This window comes from Camelus ferus, chromosome 8 (assembly GCF_009834535.1).
Source record: "Camelus ferus isolate YT-003-E chromosome 8, BCGSAC_Cfer_1.0, whole genome shotgun sequence".
Lineage (NCBI taxonomy): Eukaryota > Metazoa > Chordata > Mammalia > Artiodactyla > Camelidae > Camelus > Camelus ferus.
In genome coordinates this window covers 45,909,615-45,926,402 of record NC_045703.1, presented here as the reverse complement: position 1 = coordinate 45,926,402, position 16,788 = coordinate 45,909,615, and the positions used below count along the sequence as shown (strand labels likewise).

The 16,788-nt window shown below is 37.5% G+C and overlaps 1 protein-coding gene across 15 annotated transcripts in view; it reads left to right on the top strand.

The window, feature by feature from the left end:
- EPB41L2 (erythrocyte membrane protein band 4.1 like 2) overlaps nt 1-16,788 on the top strand; it is a 196,034-nt gene that overhangs the window by 102,433 nt on the left and 76,813 nt on the right. For all 15 annotated transcript variants that reach the window (XM_032484921.1, XM_032484920.1, XM_032484918.1 and 12 more), the window contains one exon: nt 13,878-13,982. In XM_032484921.1, coding sequence (XP_032340812.1) covers nt 13,878-13,982 — 105 coding nt within the window. The remainder of the gene's footprint in view (nt 1-13,877; nt 13,983-16,788) is intronic.

Here is a 16,788-nt window from a genome sequence, read left to right as displayed (position 1 = left end):
AAAAAGAAGTGCCTGTGGTAGCTTTAGTAGCATCTGTTTTGACATTATTCATTGTTTTTCTTGCAAATTCTTTTGGTTAGTTTTCATTTTCTTGCTTCATTATTTCCTGCAGGTGTCTATATAGTCCATTTTATTTTGCATGTGTGTTTAACTGGGCCAAGAGGAGTGGGTCACCATAGAAGAAAGGATGGAAATGCTATTCTGCTTGAAATATGCAGTCAGACTGTTTCATCTATCTACATGTGTTGATTTTACTTAGGTTTTTCAGTAAATGTTAAACCGTCTCCAAATTCTGCTGGAAAACTTATGATGGGCTTTAGTATTCACATTTGGGCATATTACTGACCTAATAGGCTTGGGGATGGGGGTTGAAGTTTGGAAGGGGAACAAATGGTCTGAAACCCATTTGCCATGTAAAAATATTATTTCCATTGGAAAAGATTCTGAATTTCAAGTAGATGTCACATGTCACTCTGCATTTTATGATAGAAGTAATATAGGAGGGCTTTGAGTTGACCATCTGGATATGTGAAGAAAGGACATTTCCAGCTTATAAATAGGTTATATGTACACATCATACATCAGTAAATTATTTATTTGGAGAATATGTTTTCCCATAGAAAGAATGCACAAATGATTAGAATTCCAAGTGGATTTGTAAAAGTCTATACATTAAGTTTTTGAACTGAGTTCTGGGTGCTAAATCTCTGAGCAGGTGGACAAAGACAGAATTTCTACCCCATTTTTTTCTAATTCAGGTTTAAATTTTAAGTCCCTTTTTTCATATCATTTCCTGATTTTTCACTGCTTTTCCCCCTTAGACTTTCTTGTTCCTAGTTCCATGATATCCTGTTACTCTTTTGTAGTATTATAATACAAAAAATGCTGTGTATAATACAAAAAAAAACCCCACCTGCTATCCTATGCTTCCTACCTACTTTTTCTCCATCAGGAATCAAAATTCCTCAAATTTCTCAAATGTAACAGATCTCCCAGCTAAGTAATGAGAGGATCAGCAGTCTGAGTGAGTGACTTTCAGTGGGTGGGTGATTACCTGTATGGTCTTCTGTGAGATATTTGCATTTTAACAGAAACCTGTTCACGCTGAAGAATCACAAGTGGTAGAATTCCACTCATGAAGCCAAGGGCGATGAGGAAATGAAAGTGGTTTGTGAGTGGGGTAGAGGGCCGGGGTTTTGGCATCTTTGGATCAGGTGGATGCACTGCTGGTAGGGTGGTCTTTTGGGGAGCCATCCAGACGCTCCCTGCCTTTCCTGCTTCTGAACCCCCACATTTCTGATGCCTCACTGTTTTTCTCCTTATGTAGTTGAATTAATTCATTTGCATGTGTTTTAAGTCAAACTCAAAGATTCATCTGTTTCCCCCTCTGTTTCCTCTTGGTTAACAAAGACCTTGCCACTCTGTCTCTTGTTTTATTTTAGTTTGTTAGTCATGTCCCTGGAATGAAAAACTTATACTTGGGGGGAAATGTCAAGCTAAATGGAAACACGGTTGCCTCAGATCTGTGTTTAAAAACTGAGATAGCTCAAAATGAAATGGATTTTTTTCCCCTCAGATTACCCATAAGTTGCTGGTCATTGAATTCAAGAATCAGGAATTCAGGTGGTGAGGTATAAGGAAATTACTGTTGCTAAGAACCTCCTCAAGACCTTTCCCTCTGTATCAGATCCTGTTTGTCTCTGTTTTACAATAGTAAAGTAAATATTTAAGTGATTAAGAGTCTTCTGCATTACAACTTGATTTCCACTTTGATCAATTGTTAAAAAAATTCTTTAAACGTACTTTAAACATTCCTGGCCAATAGACGTAAGAATAGTTTCATGGGGCCTGGTTTGTGATAAGAACTATAGTCCAACAGGTGCCTTGTGTTTTTTTACCTGGTGATTTCTTGCCCAAAGAAATCTTCTCAGGTATAGTTGTTACTAGAGATTGTCAGGTCAATTTTGTATCTGACACTTTTTAAAAAGGATATTAAGTGAAATGTTGAGCAATTGATGTATCATTTAGTGGGTTGGGTCCTGGCTTTTGTGTCCAGGTCTTTGAAAGGAGTGAAAGGTGAGTCTACTCCATTGGGTGTTGCCTAGCCAGACTGAAAGTGCAAGGTGATGGACTTGGAGTGTGAGGGCTGATGGTCTTACTCTGGGAGAGGAGATCTGTTTGCCAACCTGGGTGTCAGCTTTGCTTCATAGTCAGAATCCTTGGTTAAGCTTTTAATTTACACACACACACACACATTTACTGAAGTATGGTCAGTTTACAGTGTGTCAATTCCTGGTGTATAGCACAATGCTTTAGCCAGAGCTTTTTAAAAATACAGAAATACAGTGAAAATATTCTGTAGGATACTGTAACGGTGTGGTGGAGACACGGCATCATACATTTGTCCAAACCCACAGAATATTTAGCACCAAGAGTGAGCCCGAATGTAAACTGGATGGTTACGATGTGTTAGTTATATAACAAACGTACTGCTCTGTGGGGGATTTGATAATGGAGGAGCCCAAGCATTTGTGTGGGTATAGGGTACATGCAAAATCTTTGTATTGTTTGTTCAATTTTTCTGTGAACCTAAAACTGCTCTAAAAAATAAAGTCTAATACAAAAACTAAAAAAAAAAAAAAAAAAAATACAGATGCCGAGTGCCACCTTTGAAGATTTTGATTCAGTGGGTGTGATGCTAGACTCAAGCAGCTGTGCAGCCAGAATCAAGAACTACTTTGAGAGACCATAACATTGTCTACCAAGGCTCTTCTGGGCAGAGCACCTGCTCCCCAGGTATGGGGGGATTCCTTAATCAGTTCTGTGTTGAAATATAAACGTGGCTGGTGGGAATTACCATTCCTTAGTAATAAGAAAGTGAGTGGAGTTGAGACCCTTGATTAAGACTGCAGATAATCTTATTAAGTGTCTGGCTGAATTTATCTGGATATATTTTTGCTTTGAGCAAAGCCCAGCATAAAGTAAGGGTTTGATAAGTATTAGCTGTAATTATCATCATCATTATAAACTCCTGAGATTGGGTATTTTTTTCCTCAGAATTTTACCATTATTCTTGAACATTTGATGAAAATGCTCAAGTCCTTTGCCTTGGCTGAATTCCCAGTATCTTGTTCTTATATTTTATCAATAACTTTGCAACTTGAAAGGCTCATAATATAAACATATACCATTTAAATAATCAGGTTGACTTTGTAGTTTAAAGAACTTGCTTTGATTCAAAAATTAAACTTTAGTTAGTAATTTTATAAGCAAGAAGAAAAACAAAATTTAAGAACAATGTACTTTATATTGAAATTATGAATAAACTAATGTCTACTGTCCAAAGACTTAATCCTCTTATTGGAGAGTCAGAAGAGAGACATAGGCCATAGCCAGTTGGATTAAGAAAATAACGCTGAAGATCAATTTATTTACTTAAACTAATAATCACTAGAAATAGACATAGAGTTAGATTTTGCATATGAGAAATCGCAGGCTTTTTGGCTATCATATACTGCAATACCATTCCATTAAACTTTTATTACCAGAGGAAGGCATTTAAGGGATTACATTTTATGAACAGCTGAGCAGCTGACATGTATTAGAACTAACAGGGGTGCTTATTATTCCTTATCATTTAGTTAAAGCCAAAACGTAAGTATAATTTCTTGTGTAAAATTTGTGTGTGGATATTTAGGTTTCATCAACAAATAATGGTTTGCGTAACAAGCTTCAAGATCCATTACTCCGGAGGTTTTGTGAGGTTTTCTGAAGCTCCATTCCGGAGGTTGGCTTTCAGATTACCCTGGAGCCAGCTTGTTTGGTTTCTGTAATCGCTGTTAGCAGATCTGTTCTGCAGTTGGAGATCGAAGTCCTCCAAGAGGGCATCTCCTGGTTACTAGCTGATTCTTGTGTCCGGAAAATGGATGAAAACCTGTGGTTTGTTTTCTATACCCACCTTAGAAATGTAGGATGTGGCTATGGACGAACGATTAAAAGTTTGATGTTGTATCTATTAAAACTAAAAATTAGCATTTATTTGCCATTTTCCATATACCATAAAATGAAACATATTTTTCTATCTTGTTTGCGATCTCAACTTACCTGGTTGCATATGAGATGAATTGTGTGCTCAGCTAAGAATTCTGAAACATTTTAAAACCCAGCAGACTGGGGTAGAAAAGTATTCCATCTCATTACTGCATTGAGACTTGAGTGGACTTGGAAGCACTGAGCTCATGAAATAGGGTCTTACTTCGAGAAGAAAGGCAAGCTCCTCTGCCCTTAAGGAGTTAGTAAGATATATATGCATGTGATTTTATTAAAGGTGAACCTGTATGCTTCCAGCTAACATCATTGGAGGATACAGTTACTGGAGGGTGTTATGTAGTATGTTCTGGTCTTATGTGTGTGTTTTGTAACAGCCTTTTGATTTTTATTTCTAGTACCTCAGACTACATTGAATAGTATTTTATGTCATTCATGTCAACAACACTGCAAAATTTCCCCCATGTTCATTCATAATTCCCTGAATCCTGTGTATGGAAAGAAATAGAGACTTTAATGAACTGTGAGAGGATTTTTCTTTTTCTCCCTCCCCTTTTGGAGGCAAGTCTTGAAGGAATATTATACAAGAAAGATTTCTTCTTACCATTCTTTGTAGTGACTTATAAGAAACCTACATGCTTATGTAATTTTGATAATGCATGTCTATCTGTTGATAGACATATATACAAATTTTTCCTGGTCATTAATGAAAATTAAGTTTGAAAAATTTTTCAACTACTCAAAATAAAAACGATAGATGTGTGTGTATGTGTATATATATCTTTATATCTAATTTATATGTTTATATATTTTATATATAATACACACAAATCATTCTTTTTTAAGCAATTGGAAAACCTTTTTCAGACTTCATAATTGATCAGGGGAACTTTACTTAAAAAAATCCTCTTTTACTATAAATGACTCATTTACTTCTGGAATTATATTTTTGACACAACAATCATTGGATGTGGTTTCCTCTTTTTTTTTTTTTTTCGCCCATATTTCAATGATCTTTTGGGACAGAGGTGTGTCATTCAGATTGGTAGGGAAAGAATGATGTGATAAATGATGGTCCGAGACTATTTAAGACACTGTCTTTCCCCTTCTGTATGGTTTTGATTTCCTCCAGCCCCCACCCCCACCCCGTGACAGTGTCTCAGTTGTCATGTTTGCCCTGTGCATACCTTTCTTCCCTTGGCCTTTTATACTTGCATAGTGTAGTTTAGTGCGGGTGCAGAATACATAGCTCCGGGGCTGTGATGTATGGATTGCATTGTGCGCTTCCCAGCACCATCTCCTCGGCGCACAATAACTGCAGTGTGGAGGGGCCTACACGGAGACAGCGATGGTGCTTTATAAACCGCCAGTGGTGTGTGGCGTCCACTGCAATCCGCCGGGTAAGCAGTTGCACAGATTCCTGCAAGTTGAGAGGCCTCCAGAAATGTCATGTTTTGGCCTCAGTAATGAATGCCGCAAATAACAGCACAGGCACGGAAAAGGACTTTGCATCTCAGATTCCAGCCTGCCTTTCTTCGGCGGGGTTTCCTTATAGATTGCTTTGCCCACCCTCCGCCCCCTCCCAAAGACAGTTCCCTAAAGCTAGTCTCCCAATCCTTGACTAATAAATATTTTAAACCCATCTATATTGTCTTGTTTTGTCTCTCTCCTTTGAATATCTCTCGTGTTATGCACTCTTTTTAAAGGAAAAAAAAATCTGATACCTGGGAAGGAGACCATAGGACTTTCTTTGTTTAAATTTTCAACCCATTGATTTTATATTGTTTTTCATGGTGTCAGTGGGGCTAGGGAGAGGCAGACGGAGAAAATTAGATTGTAAAGCTTGTTGGCATTTAATGTAGAAAGGAAGATTTCTTTTCGAAGTGTACTTGGCAAGTTTATTAGCTGCTGTTTAATTAAACTGGTGCTACATTATCAGAATAGAGATGAACACAGTTTGTACTTATAAAGATTCTAGAGTAAGAAGGGATATAAAGCAAAGGCATGCTTCAGATAGTAAGAAGAAATGACAGAGACTGATGTCTTAGTGAAGGAATGTGCAAAGACTGCAAAACCCCACCACCCTCTTTAGCGTAAAGGTGGGGCATGGCCGGCTCTTCGGAGACAGGGACAGGTGGACTTTTCTGCTGACGTCATTCCTCTGGTTCTTAAATATTTGGAAATGCTCTAATTACTAAGGAAGAGTCTGAGTACAATGTAGAATTGTGAAAATAAAATGTAAGCCTGTGGTTGTTCTTCTCCTTGAATCTAGTTGGCAGTGTGTGTGTGGTTGAGTTCCTTGAATATCTATGGGTTGGTAGTCCATGAGCTGGAGCCAGGAGATTGCATCAGTCTGAGAGCCAGGAGACCTGATTTCTAGACTCAGCTCTGCTAACTCTTTGGCTGGCATAATAGCACCAGGCCATTCCATCCAGCGTATCTTTTGGCCTACTAGTGAGCTAAGTACTCAGTGACGTGCTGCTGAAGGAGACATTGAGGTAAGACATACTTTTGCTGAAAGAATCCAGTCTTCAGAAATAATAAATATCAAAAGAAGTAGAATCTAAGAGTAAGTACCATTAGTGTGAAATAAAGTGCTTGAAGGAGAAAGATGAATATTGGGAGATTGGAATAGGTTTCATAGAGAAGGGAAATTCGGAGATTTGTCTGGAGGTAGTGTTTCAACAGCTGGAAATAAATCAAGGTAGTAAAGAAATTTAGAATATGTCTTGGCAAGTCAGTAGTCCTTTTTATCTGGGACAGGCAATACCTGCCAATAGTTCTGACAACTAGTGGACTGCACGTACTGGTATCTTTGGTGCACGCTGTGAAGCAAAATATCTGTGTATTCTGCTTCGTTAACACATGTGTGTCTGTAGTCTTTTCATGCACTAGAATTCGAGTTGTTTATAAAAAAATCACAACAATGATAATAGGAGAAAATTACCATCCTGGGTAGAAGTGGGGAGTACTAATGTTTATGGATATCACAAATAAGAATTCAGTTCTTTAAAAGAAATTCAGGAAATCAGACTGAAAAGTTAGACCCGTTAAACTCTCTTCAACCTCAGTTTTCTCATTTGTAAAATGAGATTGGATGAAATAACTGTGGAAGCTCTTAATAAGTGTATTAAAAAGCAGTGATTATTTTAGAGCAACCCAGAAGCAACCCTGTGCTTTCAGCTGCCTTTTAATGAATTCATGGAATGTGTCAAACATTTTGTTAAGTACTTTAAATATACCTCATTTAATTCTCTTATCACTGTCATGAGGTGGATATTTTTATTTTAAAGAGAGGAAGCTGAGGCACAGCGAAGTTAAGTTAACTTGCCTGGCGTTCAGGTCCATGTCACACCATTCTGTTATGGGACCTTTATTCCTGATTGTCAAGGATTGGTGATGCTCACGAAAGGTGATCCCTTCCAGACTCTGGGAGGGGAAAGAACAGTTTCAACTTGCATGCCCCCACACTTTTTTTTTTTAAGTTTATTTATTTATTTTTAGGGGAGGTACTGGGGATTGAACCCAGGACCTTATGCATGCTAAGCATGTGCTCTACCACTTGAGCTACACCTCCCCCCCCCCCCAGCATTTTTATGTGCTACGATTATGAGTTGTGTCTTGGTTCCTCGCCCCCAAATGATGAAAATCATTTATGGAGAGAGTTGTGAACAGCCTGAAGGCGAAAAAGAAGTTGTGAGCCATGGGGGTCATACTCAAGCAAGCTTGATTACAGATTCATGCTTACAAAAGGTAATAACTTGGAGCATTTAATATGTCTACTGATAATCTGATATGTTTTCTTTATGAGATAGGAAGAAATATGCCTCTTTTTTTTGCCTTTTTGAATTTTCTTCCAAGGCAGATCAGTTTTAGGTTTTTTTTAAGAGTAACTTTTCTGGGTTTTTCGTTATAACTTTCTTTTTCACTCCTTGTTTTCTAGCTCATGTTTCTTTCCCTCTTGTCTTGATGGCTTTGTAATATCTGTTATTTTTAAATAATGCATGTCAAAATTGTTTGAATGTTAGAGCCTAGTAAAGTGATTGTAGGTTAATGGATTTTATTTAATCTGGCTAGAGATTCATTGAGTTTGTTTAATTTGAGAGTTTTAGTATTTATCAGCTGTTATGTCTTTTAATATTACCTCTCCCTTATTCTCTCTGTTGTCTTCATCTAGAATTCTGGGGAGGTACATGTAGACCCCTCTTCTATCTTACATGCCTGTGAAGTTCTTTCCAAGTTTTCATCTGCCTGTGCTGCATTCTGGATAGTTTTTCAGCTTTGTCTTCCACTTCACTGGTTTTCTCTCCAACTGTATCAGACACTGTCCGTTTTGGATTATAATTTAATTAGTATAGCATTATGTCTAGATGTTCTAATTGGTTGTTTTCAGAATCCACTTTTTGATAGTTACTTTTTTCTTGATATTTAAAAATATTCATGTATTTCTTTAAATATATAAAAACATACTAATTTTATGTTCTGTACTTGATAACTCCACCATCTGGAGTCTCTGAATATCTTTACTATCTGATTCTGATACCATGTCTAGTGCTCAGTAATAGTAAGTGATTTCCTTATGCGTTTTTAATCTTGTTGATCATATTTATTGGGATTTTATCTGTGGGAATCGTTTGCTTCAGCCAAACAGCTGGGTCTGTCCAATCTGGGAGCATTTTAAACTGAATTCTCTTTTTGGTCACTTTGAAGTCAAAAAGATAATGTTAATACCAGTCTCCAAATGTGCTTGAAGGGCCATATCATGGTAATTTTTCTTTCCCTCGTTTCTTGAGGTATGGTCTGTAGATCAGTAATTCTGCTGTGAAATAAGTAAGTGTTGTGTTAAAAAAGATAGTCGTTTATTTAGCCAAATGATTTCGGGAAACATCAGATTGAATGATGGTGAACAAGTTTTTTTTTTAATCATAGAATTTCTTAGGGTATCTTACATGCAAATAGGAGTTTTGATACTCGGTAGTTATCTACATTAAGCAGAATTTTCCTTGCCCCACTCTGCTCCCTTTTGGGGCATGTGGGTGTACATGTGAGGCATCTCCTGGGACCAGTGGGGACAATGAAACATACTTTGGCAAATACAGGTCTGCCTCCTGCTACCCTTGGCATCTGCATATCTGCATACTGTCTTCTCACTGTCTCTCCTTCTGTGTTCACACAGTCTACTGTGTGTGTGTGTGCGTGTGTGTTTATGTGTGTATCTATCTTGTATTTAAGCTCCCTGAGTGAAGATGTGATTGTATCTGGTAATCTATCTGCAGAGTGAGACATTGTCTTTGGGTAGAGTTCTTGTATTTCATAGGTTACTGATCAGTGTTCTTTGGATCAGTTGGACCAGGTACTTAGCTAAGTCTGGAGAGTTAGAGTCATAGGACTTTTTTTTTTTTTTTTGAAGGAGGTAGGCTTCTTTTATTTTCTGTGTCTGCCATTCAAATGTAAAGTTCCTGAGACTGAATATGTCTTATTTCTTATTGTTTTCCCAATGTCTTAACATAGGAACTGATACATATGAGATTCAGGATCAATATATGCCCTTGTAGTCATCTGAGAGTGGGGCAGTATAACTAGCAATGTTAACCACTACATTGTCATTTCTGTTTTCATCTTTCTGTAACCTCCAGTGTCTTCTGAATAGAAACGGGCTCCGTCAGACTTTATAAACATCCAAAGTGAAAAATAAGTTTTTTGATTATGCTGTCTCTCTGCCTTAAAATCATTCCCTTGTGTAAGAGTCATTTCAGGTGCGACAGTCTTGGTGAAGCTATGCTGTTTCTCAGATGCTGTTGCTCATTCTGTTCTTGGTGTTCCCGTAGCACTTTGTATGTGCATCTTTCAGCACAGACCTCGTAGTATTGTTGCGTTTTTGTCTTTCAGCCAGTCTTTGAGTTCATTGAGGGTGGAGATGCTGAATGGAAGCTTAAGTAATGTATGTGTGTGGTTAAGATCTTATCAAGCGTTTAAAATACCTGTTTCCTGGAGAGGGAAGAAGAGAACAGTAGAGAAGCAATCTGAGCATCTAGAAGATATTTTGGTGTTTGTTAGATGTGGTCTAATGAAAGACAGTGGGGAATAGAATTCTGCTGTGATTGAGTGAGGCACTTGGTTTGGCACTTTGACATACACTCTCTTACTGGGCTAATTTGACCCTCACAGGGAGCTGTGAGAGAGCTGTGATCTCATCTTATAGTTAAGGAGACTAAGTGGCTTGTCCATTGTCACAGTCATCCAGTAATAGTAAAGTGCTCACAAAATGTGGAATGAGGGAGGGACTGGGTCTGACTCCAGCCCCCATGCGGACTCCCCACCAAATTGTGGTGGTGAGCTTTGTGGATGTTTTTCTCTTACTCTTTTAGGGGAATTCTGTCTATGAGAGCATGTTTCTATTTTTGTAATGGAAATGAGTGAGAAAGTATGATTTATTAATAAAAATTGACTGTAAGCCAGTGTTGGAATGTGTTTTTTTCTCTTTGAAGTGAAGTATGTATTTATAGACATCAATTGTCGTAACTGTTCTTTTTACCCTAATTTCAAATAGCATTTTAACCAAATAAAATAGCATGAGTCTCCTTTGACAGTCATATTTCTCCACAATTTCTATAGGTGATCAGTTTCAGCCGTTAGCTTATTTGAAAGCAGTTGTCATTTAGTCCAGGTTTTCCAAGAAGTGGTCAGTTTGTTCAGGAACCATATCTGATTAAAGGTCAACTTCTTATATAAGCTTCCATTGAGTTCTTAATGTCTTTCTGAATAAGAAGGTATTCTTGGCTTTTATGGTAAATAAAGTATCTTCTGCGACTCATTTATACCACATTATAGATGCGTGGCGGATGGTGAGCAGGTAGATCTGGCAGGAGCTATGGTAGTTCTCTCACTTTGTTGTCTCAGATAAGGGCACTCCCTGATGACAAAGTAGGTGCTGAAATTGTAGCTATATGGTCAGCTGCTATCACCTCGTTTAAAATGATTTTGTGTGGGTTAAGTATCACCTCATTTAAAATGAGTGTGTTGCATATAGTACACTGTAATTTTGCATTTTCAGTTGACTCAACAAGCACCTATTTTACCGGGCAGTCTTCTACTCACTGGAGATTCAAGAGTGCATAATGTTGTTCAAAAGAATGACAGAGAAAGCAAACTCTATCTTAGATCATTCATTACCTTTATAATATTCTTTGCCGTTTTCTGCAGCCAAATCTCCTCATATCTACTTGGGGCTCCTATAAAGAATAGACAGTAGATTTAACTGCACATTTAAGAAAGTAACTGTCATGATATGAGCCACCTTCTCATCAGGTTAATTTAAAATACCTCCAAATTCAGAGTCTTAATTACATAGGTTAATAGTTACATACAGATTAGATAATGAAATTCAGAACCTTTCATTTAAAAAGTTTAATGCAAAATTTCATGTAAGTGAAATGAGTTATTTTTCATGTTATAAAACTCTCCAGCTTATAAGAGCCAATATTGATTAAGCTGTTACTACGTGCCCCACGCTGTTCTAAGCTCTCATTATGTATTACAACTCATTTAGTACTTCCCACACCCTTTGTGGTAGGTTCTGTTATCCCCATTTCACAGATGTGCAAATTAAGGCAAATAGAAGTTAAATGTCGTATCCCTGGTCACGTAGATTATAAATAATGGAAATGTGTTTGGAACTTTGATATTTGGAATCTGGAGCCCAATACTCTCATTTACTACACTGGATTTGTATGTACTTTATTATTATTTTTTAAATTTTTATTTATTTATTATTTAATCTCTTTTGGGGGAGGATGTAATTAGGTTTATTCATCTGTTTGCTTAATGGAGGTACTGGAGATTGAACCCAGGACCTTGTGCATGTTAGGCATTCACTCTACCACTGAGTTATACCCTCCCCCTGTATGTACTTTAAATATGTAGACATACCTGTTTCACGTGTACTTAGTAATTTTTACATGTACTTAGCAATTTTTTGAATCTGTAGTGATGTGGATAGCACACTGCTTGTAATGTAGAAACCATGTAATCTCTGTGGTTTTCTCCCTTTTTCCTCTACTATTTAATGTAATTCATTTTTTTAAGAGAAATGTTACTATAAAAGGTTTGATAATAAAAGTTCCAGATTCTCCTTCACAAATCTTTCAAAGCATGGATTTCTTACCTCTGCTCCCACAGAGGAGGAAGCAAAGGTTAGAGGAGAGAATCACACACTTTAATCGAGTTTTTGTGAAGACACTCTTTTGAAATTCCTTACCAGAGTTGTGCTGATTTGAAATTGAATGTCTTTTATACATTACTCCATTTTTAAAGATGTTTGTGTGGTAAGTGTTTATTTGCACATACTGGATGAACTAAGTAGTACACATCTCAGTAGTGTGAGGACATTCATCTTGATGATAAAAAGTCTACTGGCATGTTCATTTCTCACTCGCTGTCCAGGGCTTGCTCATGTCCATGCAGGGGAAGGAGGCGTGTGTCTGACGGGACCTTGCAGTTGGGCATTCCCAGGGATGTGCATCGTAATTGGAAACGAGTCACCACTTTATGTTTTGCCATTGATTAAGCAATGAGCTTTTCTTCTACAGCTGTCGCAGGCTTTTATATCTCTGTTGATAGCAGCTCCTTAAATGGAAAAACACAACAAAGCACAGCAAAAATGTTAGTGCCGTAGAAGCAGCTAATTTACTGTCTCAGTTCTATTACCTTCTATTTTTAAGATTTGTTTTAAGAGTGGATGCCGTACTGTTCTTGAGAAAAAGTGTAGCTCGTATTGAAAAAAATTTCTATTCTACAAATATCTCAGAACAAAAATCAAACTTAAGTGCTGACTAGATCAATCCTTTGGGAAGACATTGAGGAGTAGAGCTAAATGATTTTCCTGGGGAGTGTACACCTTGTAGATGTGACCTCAAGGAACTGAGGGAGGCAGTTTGGACATATTTTTGACTATTCTAAAAACAAATAAATGAACTCTTAGCATTTTACTTTATTTATTTTTAAATATGTATTTTTATTGAAGTATAGTCAGTTTACAACATTGTGTCAATTTCTGGTGCACAGTATAATGCTTCAGTCATATAGGAACATACATATATTCATTTTCATATTCTCTTTCATAAGTTACTACAAGGTTTTGAATATAGTTCCCTGTGCTATACAGTATGAACTTGCTGTTTATCTAATAAAGTATCTGCAAATCTCAAACTCTCAACTTATCCTTTCCCACTCTCTTCCTCCCCAGTAGCCATAGGTTTGTTTTCTATGTCTGTGAGTCTGTTTCTGCTTTGTAAATAAGTTCATTTATCTTCTCCCTGCCACCTCTTTTTTTTTTTTTTTGATTCCACATATAAGTGATATCGTATGGTATTTTTCTTTCTCTTTCTGGCTTACTTCACTTAGAATGAAATACTCCAGGTCCATCCATGTTGCTGTAAATGGCATTATTTTATTTTTTATGGCTGAGTAGTATTCCATTGTGTAAATATACCATAACTTCTTTGTCCAGTCATCTGTCAATGGATGTTTAGGTTATTTCCATGTCTTGGCATTTTACTTTTTTTAGTTTTTAAAGTATTTACATGGAGTAGCAGTAAAGCATAGAGCATCTGGCTGAGCATGCTTTCATTTTAGAATTTATGCTTTGTGTCGGGGGGAGTCTAAAGTGAAAAAGTTACCACTTTTTGATATTGTTATAAAAGAGTATTGGAAAATAAATATTTCATATTAATTTATGCTAAATAATGTTTCCTAATATGATGCTCTTTATTTACAGTACTCAGGGACTCTGTAGTTCTTGAAAAGTAAATATATTATTTCTCTTTCCTCAGAAACGTGCTAAGGGACAAGTGTTATTTGACAAAGTGTGTGAACATCTCAATCTCTTGGAGAAGGACTACTTTGGACTTTCGTTTCAGGAAATCCCTGAGCAGAAAGTAAGTGATATTATTTTAAGTTTGTTTATATCATCTTAGGAAAGTACAGTGTTTTTCTTTTAACCAGTGTAAAATTTAACTTTAGAATAACTTATGTTTTTATTACATATTTTATGTTCATTGTAGAAACTTGGTAAAGATTAAAGACTTGTGGTTTCATGTATAACTTTTTGCTACTGTGTGTGTGTCTGCTTTTCCTCTTACAAGCAGACAGAATGGAATGTCTTATCCTATGTTAATGATTAGAAACTGAAAGAACTGGTTTTAAAATTTTTATGTTGAATGAAAAAGAATATATATGTATAATATATGTGTGTGCATGTATATAACTGAATTACCATGCTATACACCAGAGACTGACACAACATTGTAAATTGACTGTACTTCAGTTAAAAAAAAAAGAGCTTAAAATTTTTATGTTGAATTTTTAGCTCTTGAGTGCACCTGTATTATAGGAATTAAATTGCCTGAAAAGCAGGGAGGGAGGCATATTGGAAGGAATATTAGGAGATCCCATGTGTACTCGTCTGGAGGTTTGAGACAGAGAGATTTGCCTTCCTGAGCACATTGGTGGTTGTGTGGGGTGAAGGTGTTCCTTGCCCTGTTCTGTGGTTACTGGGGACTGGGGGGGGGAGGGAAGAATGGGGGAGTTGTTCAGTGGGTATAGAGTTTGTTTTGCAAGATGAAAAGTTCTAGAATCTCTTGCACAACAGTGTGAATATAGTTAGTGCTGCTGAACTGTACACTAAAAATTAAGATGGTAAATTTTAAGTTACGTGTTTTTTTTTTTTGTTTTGTTTTGTTTTGTTTAAAACCACAATTTAAAAATACTATTTGTGAGAAAACCAGCGTACTGCTGCGACTCCAGCAGTGAAGATTAAGACATAGACCCTGCCTTCGTGGATGTCCCTGCTTAGGTTCTTGCTGAGAAGACAGAATAAAGTGAAATACACAGTTAGCAGATTTTGATTGCTACTCTGCAGGGAAGATTCAGGTTATTAATGGGAAAGACCTCTTAGGAGAGAATGTTGCTTAAGCAGAGACCTGAAGTGTGAGTGGGCTTTGAGTGAAGGGCCCTGGGGCAAGAGTAGTTGACTGCTTGAAAATTGGAAAGAAGTCTGCTGTGGTTAGTTGGGGGAGACTGGGTATTGATAGGGTTCAGATCATGCAGGGCCATCTAGGCTATATATCAAGGCTTGGGAGCTCTTCTTTATCCTAAGAAAAATTGTAAGTCATTGATGGGCTGAAGCAGTGACATAAGACGATCAGTCTTGCCTTTAAAAAGGTCACTTTGAGAGAGGGACTGGGACGAGAGGGAACTTGAGCAGGATTGCTCACCCAGAGCACAAAAGGAGCCTTAGCTGAGGTTCTGGGAGTGAAAGTAGACCTGCAAATGATTTAGGAGACGTTTAGGAAGGAGATAGAATCAGTCTGATTATTGATGGGGTGTGAGAGATGACAAGCTCCAAGAATAAGGCCTTGAGTTTCTAGAGGGATGGAGAAGAGGGGAGGCCTATGTGGGGATGATGGCTGGGGACATCACAAGTGCAGTGTCAGGTTGTTGAGTTTTAGGTCAGATAACTACTTTTGGGAGAACAAATAAATCAGTAGATTTAATTTTGGCTATGCCTTAAAAAATGATGGCTAGCATAGAACAGGTACCCCAGGTGGAATCTATCTGAGCAATACGGAGTGCAGTGGGATGGTATTACTTCCTGATGGGAATGTCATATTTAATATTGAGGCTTGTAGTCAGGTATACTTATTTAAAAGAGTCTGAGGCGGCTTTTACCATTTAAAAAAATTCCAAATAAAACAGACATGACTTAATAGCTAATCATTCTGAAATTCCTGCAACGCAGCAAGCACTGTTTGAAGCATTTCACATGTATTGTCTCATATGGTTCTCAGAATAACCCTAAAAGGTAGGTAGTATCAACCACACTTTATAGATGGATAAAGTTGAGGCATAGAGAAGTTAATAATTCACCTAAGGCCGCCTAGGCAGTAAATATTGAAGATAAGATTCAAAACCAGGCAAAGTAGGAAGAAAAAAATAGAAAATGCAGTCATTCTAAAGTTTCCATCAGTCAAGGTAAAAAGGGTTCAGTATTTTATAGTGGTCACGACTGGAAAAGTAGAAGAATATAATCTTGCCTTAGAGGACTTTTTCGTCTTAAATTCTCGAAGTCACCCTGCAAGACTTCGTGTATGTATGAGGGGTGTTCTCATGATTGGCTTTCCAGTTGATGTTTCTGTAATGGTGTCAGTAAATTTAAGGGGTGACCTGACTGCTGATGGTGATTCTGTGAGTCCATGCTGGTGCTTTTCAAAACGGACTTTTTCCTTCCTGTCAGAACATCCGGGAGATGAATTTCCAACTCAGAATTTTTATTTCTCTCTCTCTTATCCCCGCTGTTCACACACACACACACACACACACACTCACTCACTCACTCACTCACTCACACTCATCCTGACACTTAGGCTCACTGGGCATGCCATCAGTCTTCCCTAGTTTAAAAGTACTGCCATTACTGTTTACATACAGGATTGAAGGGTGTTGGGGCTGTGTTACTGGGTCGGATGTGTCATACCCCTCAGATATCTTGGGACAGAAAATAGATTGTGAACTTTTTGGTCAGTGTCTTAGTCCTTTTGGGCTGCTATAACCAAGTATCAGAGACTGGGTGGCTTATAAACAGCAGAAATTCATTTCTCACATTTCTGGAGGCTGGGAAGTCCCAGATCAGAGCACTGGCAGATGGTCCCTGGTGAGCGCCTGCTTCCTTGTTCACAGACAGTG